General features: G+C 40.5%; 1 protein-coding gene across 3 annotated transcripts in view; it reads right to left on the bottom strand.

The window, feature by feature from the left end:
- Nucleotides 1-1,544: 1,544 nt before the first annotated feature.
- The window catches only part of cep290 (centrosomal protein 290), a 172,799-nt gene continuing 165,862 nt past the window's right edge, over nt 1,545-8,481 (bottom strand). For all 3 annotated transcript variants that reach the window (XM_073058859.1, XM_073058860.1, XM_073058861.1), the window contains 3 exons: nt 7,737-7,840; nt 6,825-6,916; nt 1,545-4,270 (listed from right to left, as the gene is read on the bottom strand). In XM_073058859.1, the coding sequence (XP_072914960.1) occupies nt 4,088-4,270; nt 6,825-6,916; nt 7,737-7,840 (379 nt within the window). In that variant the 3' untranslated portion in view covers nt 1,545-4,087. The remainder of the gene's footprint in view (nt 4,271-6,824; nt 6,917-7,736; nt 7,841-8,481) is intronic.

Here is an 8,481-nt window from a genome sequence, read left to right as displayed (position 1 = left end):
CACTTGTGAGTGCTATGTTATCCTCACTCTAAACCCCCGTTTCTACATTCTTGTACTTACAGTTGCAAAAAAAAAGTTTGTGAACCCTTTGCAATTACCTGGTCTTCTGCGTTAATTAATCATAATTAATTAATAGTGTGATCTTCATCTAAGTAATAATAATAGACAAACATAATCTGCCTAAACCAACAACACACCAACAATTGTACTTATCATTACTGAGTACACCATTTAAACAATCACGGCCTAGGTTCAAAAAAAAGTAAGTGAACATTTGGGGTAATGCCTTCTACAAAAGCTATTTGGAGTCAGGTGTTCCAAACAATAAGTTGAGATTGGAGGTGTGGGCCCTATAAAAAAACATGCACAAAGTCAGGTTATCGACAGAGCCTGTGCTTCTCAAGAAAGATCTGTTTATGTGCACCATGCCTCGATCAAAACAACTTGAGGATCTTAGAAGAATAATTATAGAGATGCATAACGCTCTGTGTGTTCATCAGTTCCTGGTAAGAGAAATTGTCTACAAATGGAGGAAATTCACACTCCCCAAGAGTGGGCGTCTTGCAAAAATCACACCAAGAGCACAATGTGCAGTGTTGAAGGAGGTGAAAAAGAACCCAAGGGTAATAAGCAAAAGACCTGCAGAAATCTCTGGAACTCGCTAAAGTCTCTGTTCATGTGTCCTCCATAAGTAAAGCACTGAACAGAAAGGTGTTCATGGAAGGGCACCATGGAGAAAACCACTGCTCTCCAAAACACTTTTGGGACAATGTTCTATGGACAGATGAGACAGAAGTTGAACTTTTTAGCAGAAATGCATACTGCTATGTTTGGAAGAAAAAAGGCACAGTACACCAACATGAAAACTTCATCCCAGCTGTGAGGCATGCTGGAAGGAGCATCATGGTTTGGGGCTGCTTTGCTGCCTCAGGGCCTGGACAGCTTGCAGTTGTTGAGGGTACAATGAAGTTAAAATTTTATCAAGTCATTTTTCAGGAAAATGTCGGTAGCAGTCCCATCACCTGAAGCTTAATAGAAGTTGGATGATGTAACAAGACAATGATCTGAAAGACAAAAGTAAATCAACAACAGAATGGTTTAAGAAGAAAATGGCCAAGTCAGAGTCTAGGTCTTAACACAAATGAGATATTGTAGCATGAGCTTAAGAGGGCTGTTCATGCAAGGTATTCTAGGAATATTGATGAACTGAAACAATTTTGTATGGAAGAATTGTCTAAAATTCCTCCCAAGTTGATGTACAGACTAATCAACAGTTACTGGAAACATTTGGTAGAAGTTAATGTGTACAAGCGGGTCACATCAGTTACTGAAAGCAAAGAATCACATACATTTTCCAACAAATACATGTAATATTGAATCATTTTTTCCTCCATAAATAAATGAACAAGTATAATTTTTTGTGTTATTTATTTAATTGGGTTCTCTATCTAGTTTTAGGACTTGCGTGAAGATCTGATCACATTTTAGGTCGTACTTATGCAGAAATAGAGAAAATTCTAAAGGGTTCACAAGCTTTCTAGGACCACTAAGAAAATATGCTTCTGCATCTTGAAGTTCAGTAAAATTGCTTCCTTTTCCTTCTGTGCCCCACTGACTACAGGCCACGTACTTCGTAGAACTCCGCCTTTTATTTTCTAGAAGTCATTCCCTGGCTTGGTTTGATATTCAGAGGTTTGTCAATTATTCACCGCTAGCAGTTGTCCTTGGAGGTTGTGTTCAGCCTCCCTTTGTACTGCCGAAATTAATCCACTGAAGGCAGGTGTCAGTGCTGATGGTGCCAATGGAGGTAGCGAGGGTCACTACATTTTCCTTCCTCGGCCCTCGTCCTTGAGCTGACAAATTTGGAACTTGTGTTTGCAATTCCAACTCTCAGTTTCACTCATCACTTTTGAAAACTATCAATGGGAAGTCGGTTAAGATAGACACAACTTTGTAGCTGAAGGGCCTGTAATGTTTTATGTTCTATGAACTTACCAGGTAGTTTCAGGTAACGGCGTAGTAAAAGGGCAGCAAACTCATGAACAATGTGGTACAACCCTGGACAGGAGTCTGTGCCTGAAAAAATAATTCACAATGTGGTCTGATGGGCAACAATTAACACAGATCAACCTCAACCCTGCTGCCTGCTTAAATGTTAATTTGTGAAAGGATTGCTGTTGACAGTATGTCAGTTGCTTCAGCAGCCTTCCTGAGGTCTCTGGGTAATGTGCACACGCTTGTTGGGAGGTGTAATGTGATCATATAATACAGGACGGCATCAAGGCTTAGCAGTGATCCCAATGAATTAGTGGGGATTTAAAATGTGTTTTTGAAATGCTATGCGCCACCGTGGGCATACATCACACATTAGTTTGGAAGAACAGGTCACACTACAGTGCATTAATTTATGTTCCTGCTTGTTTTGGTTTTAAACACAAGGGTAATATTTGGTTTTGTGTGAAACACATAAAACCAACCACAAAGATGTAGATGACAAGGCAAATATCAGCGTTTGTCACCTCGAAACGGTTATTTTTGATAATGTGACTTGCAGGAGTTGAAACGTACATTCCTAGTTCAATGAAGAGTACATGCACTTTTGTAACTACTTTTGCTTCAAGACAAATAATAAATATTTACCTTCTACTTTAGACTATAAACTTGCATTTAATTCATAGTAACAAACTTATACAGGTTAATCTACAAAAATAGTTTAATTTATTGCCATGTTTTCAAAAACCCTTGACTACGGAAATAGTGTCGCTAATCTAAGTGCATTTTTAGTCTTCAGTCATTTTAGTCTGGGCATGTATAGGCATGTTTGACAGCAGATTCTCCTGGCATTACTTGCACAGTTGACATATCATACAATTAAGTTGCTGACAATTGAAACAAAAGATAGTGCTAATTAATTGGACTGTACTTCTCCCAATAGTAAGAAACACTTATTTTACCTAGAGCAACACGCATGAGATGCTGGAGGAACTCACGTCAGGCACTATCTGTAGTTAAATAAACATTGTTTACTCCCCTCGACATATCCTGTCTGACCTGCTGAGTTCTTCCAGCATTTTGTGTGTGTCACTCTGGATTTCTAGCATCTGTAGTTTCCCACTTGTATCTTGCTTTACTTAGCCTTTCCCAGCTGATGGGTGTAAGGGACATGACAGAATTTAAGGGAATATAATGTCTAGGCTTGTTAAATCTCATTTCCATTTATGGATCGTAGCACAATGATCAGTGTGTACTTTAAGTAATGTAATTTCCTAATTCCAGTCTTCACCCACAACTCAAAGGGTGGCAAATATAACAATGTTAGACTTTAAGTGAGGAGTATACTGATCCTGCTGCTGAGGTTTGTATGACCAAATGTGTTGGAGCAGTACTAGTAGGAACATCTAGGAGTTGGCACTGAACAGGGAATTACTTTGTCAATGGCATTTATGGGTCTTTTGTGCAGGAAGTACCTATGTGTACAGCTTCCCTCTGCCAGAACCATACATGTCAAAAGCTGATCCCAGTAATGGTTCCCAGAAGTGCTATGCTCCTTCACTGAAATGTTGTCTGCTTCCTTCCATCAAGGCCATAGCAGTAAATGAACCCATAGCTTTTCCTTCTCAGTAAAAGAAGCTCCATGGATTGTAACTGATAAAACACAAACTGGGGTGAAAGAAAACTGGATTTAGAAAAAAACGTTATAACAGTTGATCATAACTCCACTGCATTCCTGTACCGGACACTGACTTAGACTATTAGCTCCTGAATCAAAGTGAATCACTATCCAATGTTCATTTCCTTTTTTCATAAGCACAACATGTGAGGCAGAAATAATCTAAAACTCTTCCTCCCAAAGGCTTGGATACTGGAGGACAACTGTAGCTTTCAAGAAGTGATCCCAACAGATCAGAAGGGATTCAGATTGTTGTTCTTACGTCAGGACCTGCCACAGGCAACTGAAACAGGACCTGCACACCACATTTTACCACCTCTATTCCAGTAAGAGTGTTAAAGGAGACCTCGCTCCCCTCAGTGATCATCAAATTCAGCAGCTGGAGGGTTTACCACAAACGTTTGAACAGTGGGCTTCTCAGTCAATGGAAACATTTCCTGGGATCTCCACTCCAAACTGCTCAGATAATTTCTTCAACTGTTCTTCCAGAAGAATGTTCCGTTTAACCTCTTGGTTGTAGTTAAATTTTAAGTCCTCAAGCTCCTCGAAGAAGCAGGGATCAAAGTTTTCCAGTTCCCTTTTCAACCTCTTTATCTCTTCCTAGAAATCAAAAGGTAATTAGATTGTCAGGATGACATTGAATTTAAATTCCATTCAGTCTAACCACCCCCCTTTCCATTTCTCAACCTAGAACAGGCACTCCCAACCTTTTTTAATGCCATGGACCCCTACCATTAACCAAGGGGTCTGTGGATTCCAGGTTGGGAACCTCCTGCCTATAAGTTCAACTGCATAAACTGCTGTTTAACTCAGCCGCATAGTAGAGCATCGTGAGCTAAAGGGCCTGCTCTACTGTTCAAGGCAACTGCAAATCAATATTTTAGTCTCATCAACCCCAAATTGAATTATTTAAATGGCCATTTTGGTCATAGAGTAATATACAATACACTGATCATTGTGTCCACCTTACAGGCCAGCCCTATATCCCTCTGAATGCTTCCTATCCATGTACTTGTCCAACTGTCTTTTAGCTGTTGTTGTACCTGCCTCTACTACTTTCTTCAGCAGCTCATTCCATACATGTCACCCTCTGAAAGAAGATACCACTCAAGTCCCTTTTAAATCTTTCACTTCTCTTCTTAAACCTATGCTCTCTAGTTTTTGTTCCCCTTTCTTATGAAGAAGACTGGGTATATGCACCCTATCCATACCGCTGGCTGGTTGGCCAAATGAATACTTGCTGAACGAAGCAACGGAGGAACTTTCCAATGTATGGAAACAAATCTTCAAAAGCAGCAGGAAAAGTTAATAATGGTGGTTTAAAACAAAACATAGGGTAGGCTTTCCTTGATTCACCAAGACAATGAGTCTATAACCAGGAATGTTATAATGGAACTATAGACATCACTATTGGTCGATTTGGTATTGTTTTTTTAATTACTGACACATGTGAATAACTCTTGCAGGTTACTGGACCAAAATAAACCATTCTGGTCAAAATATTAGAGGTGAGATTTGGTTGTACTGGAGTAGGGCTGGAGAGTTTTTTCCATGAGGGAAGACTGGATAAACTGGGAGACCCTTAGCAAACTACTTTAGATATATGTGATTAATGATTACGAGGAGTCTGGACAGATAAAGTAGGAGGATTGGTCTTAGCACAGGAGTCAAAAACTTGAGTGTATCAATTTAAATAATTAGTAAAAGGAATAGAGAGCAAGTCTATGCAGTCGATATGTGGTGTGGTCTGGAATGGAGTGAGTGAAAAGAGAGTAGAGGCAAAAACCATCATCATGTTTAATTTCTGTGTGCACTTGCAGGCAGTAATGGTTGTGGGACCAAAAGCTGAAGGTGGAATTGTGCAGGTTAACTCTAATCTGGCATGGCCAATATGGGCTGAAAGGCACCCCTGTTGACGATTTTCATGATTCTCTGTGATAGTCAAGTTTTTAAATTCACATCTGAAGCAAATGTGAATTTTAAAACTTCAACTTATTACCTATGAAAAAGCAACACCACAGGAAAGGTTTCACTGCTAATATAGTGGTCTTTCTGTAGAAGCACTGTTAATGTAATGGCTTTTCTGTAGCATCAGTGTTTGAGGTAGGGCTAGAGATAACGGGGGTTTGGAATGTGCGCTGTCCAATGAAGGGAGTGTTTTTTTCTTTTTGTGTGCCTGAGACCAGGGTGATCTGGGTCTTTTGTTCAGCGGAAGATGGAGAGAGAAGATGCCAGAGTGGAGAGGTTGCAGACACTAGAAAGGAGCGGACTTGGAGTGGGGTCGGGAGTCGATGAAGCCTGGGGAAATCGTTGGGGGAACACCGGAAGGGAAACCATGAGCTCCGACTGTGCACATTAGACTGTTTTATTAAAATGGCCTTTTTCTTTATGTTTTACTTTACTAACCCTTTAGTCAAATTAAGAATTATAAACCTAAATTGTTTAATTGCATATGCTGTACTGTCTGTTATTTTGTGGTACTGAGTTGTAAGACTCCGCATAAACAGAAGGTTTTGCACCTCAATCTCATACATTTGGTGGGGCCAGAGATTGTCTTCCCTGGACCTACACAGCCGACAGAACGTGAGGGTTACAAAAATTTGAAGCTTGTTAAATCTTTCATATATGGATTTTGACAATTTGTGCTGCACATCTCCTTGCCATTAATTATGGGTGTTTAAAATACAGTACAATGATCTGATTATGTTATTAAACTTGGAACAATACAGCACAGGAACAGGCCCTTCAGTCCAATGTTGTGCCGAACTAATTAAATTAGTAATCAAATTCCCAACTAAATGAATCCCCTCTGCCTACCCAACATACACATTTCCTGCACAATCCAAGAGCTTTTTAATAACTTAACACCCCCAGGCATTGAATTCCAGGAACCTACACTGTATGTAAAAAAAATACCTGTACATTTCTTTTGAACTTATGCCCTCTGGTGTTAGACATTTCAACACTGGGGGAGAAAAACACTGGCTGTCTATCTAAGCCCTTTATAAACCTCTATCAGGATTTCCCTCAGTCTTTTCTGCTCCAGAGCAACCCAACTTTGTCCAACCTCTCCTTGCAGCTCGTGCCCTCTAATGCAGACAGCTGTAGCCACGTAGCTTAGAGAGTAAGTACACTTGCTGAGAGTGGTGTTAACCTGCAGTTGTTGCTTCTCCAAGTCGTGTGGTGTTTGTTGCTCTCCCAACAGTTTGTCATCTTTATGTCCGGTGTCTAATACGGCATTGCAAACTGCAAGGTAAACATTTCAAATGTTATATTAATATTCAATACAGAACAGCGAGTCTCTCTTCTGTCACAAGAACAAAAGTACTACCCAGCTAAAATTAACAACCAGCCTCAGAAGGACAACATTCTGTTGGCCTCAACCCTAAACTACAGTATCTATTACTGTTTGTCTATCTTTAAATTTGTTTGGGTGTCACTAGTGGGACCAACATTTATTGCCTACCTCTAACTGCACTACTGCACAGAAACAGACCCTTTGGCCCATCGAGTCAGTTCTGCCCTGTCCCATCAACCTGCATCTGGACAAAAGCGCTTCATACCTATCATTCGTGTAACTAACCAAGCTTCTCTTAAACGTTACAAATTGAACCCACATTCATCACTTCTGCTGGCAGCATCTTCCACACTCACCACCCTGAGTGAAAAAGTTCCCCCTCAGCTTCCCCTTAAATATTGCACCTTTCATCCTTAACCTATGGCCCTCATTATTTTGTATAACTCTGGAGAAACTCCCTGTATTTGGTAAGGTGGCGAGTTACCATCTTGAACACTATGCAGCCTCTGGTGAAGGCTCTCCCATCCCACTGTTGGAGAGGGAGCTCCAGGATTTAAACCCGGCAGCGATGAAGGAATACCTGAATATTTCTTAGTCAAGATACTGCACAACCTCAAATGGAAACTGGAGGTGATTGGGTTCCTATGTACTTGCTGCCAGTCTGTCTCAATGGTGAAGTTCATGGTTTTGGGAGGTGCTGACAAAATAAACTAGGCAGTTCATAAATATAATAGACAAAGGAGGCATGGATGTCATTAAGAGGGTTACCAGATCTGCCGCTGCCTTCTGCCATGGCACATGGCTGCTTTCTGTGAATCTCCAGCTGATGGATTAGTTCAGCCTTTTCTTTCTCCAGACGGTCGTTTGTCAGTCTTCCAAATGAATTAATGGAAGAACACAGATTACACAGTCTTGCACGGTCGATTTCAACATTGTAAAAATCACCACACATTTGTTCTGTCAGTTATTTTACTTAATTGTGCCTTGACTAATTACTTATTATTGCTTATTGCTCACATGGATAAACAAATCTGGAATCACTCTGAGAGATTAAGTATAGATTTGAAAAGCTTGATGGAGTGGAGCCAACGTTGAAAATCAGCCATAATCTTATTATCTGCTAAAGCTGGTCCAAGGAGTTATACAGCACTCTCCTGCCCTGATTACGAATGCAGAAGTAGGAGCAGGAGTAGGTCATGTGGTCCCTTAAGAGGCACTGTGGAGCGCTTTCTAACTGATTGCATCACCGTCTAGTATGGAGGCACCACTGCACAGGATCAGAAAAAGTTGCAGGAAGGGGTAAACTCCTTTCAGGACCAGTAGCCTCCCCGACATCGAGGACATCTTAAAAAAAGCAATGCTTCAAAAAGGCCGCATCTATCATTAAGGATCAGCATCACCTCTTCTCATTACTACCATCAAGGAGATGGTACAGGAGCCTGAAGAAACATACTCAATGTTTTAGCAACAGCTTCTTCCCCTCTGCCATCAGATTTTTGAATTAACAAAGAAC

This window comes from Hemitrygon akajei, chromosome 10 (genome assembly GCF_048418815.1).
Source record: "Hemitrygon akajei chromosome 10, sHemAka1.3, whole genome shotgun sequence".
Taxonomy (NCBI): Eukaryota; Metazoa; Chordata; class Chondrichthyes; order Myliobatiformes; family Dasyatidae; genus Hemitrygon; species Hemitrygon akajei.
This window is presented reverse-complemented; position numbering and strand designations above follow the sequence as displayed.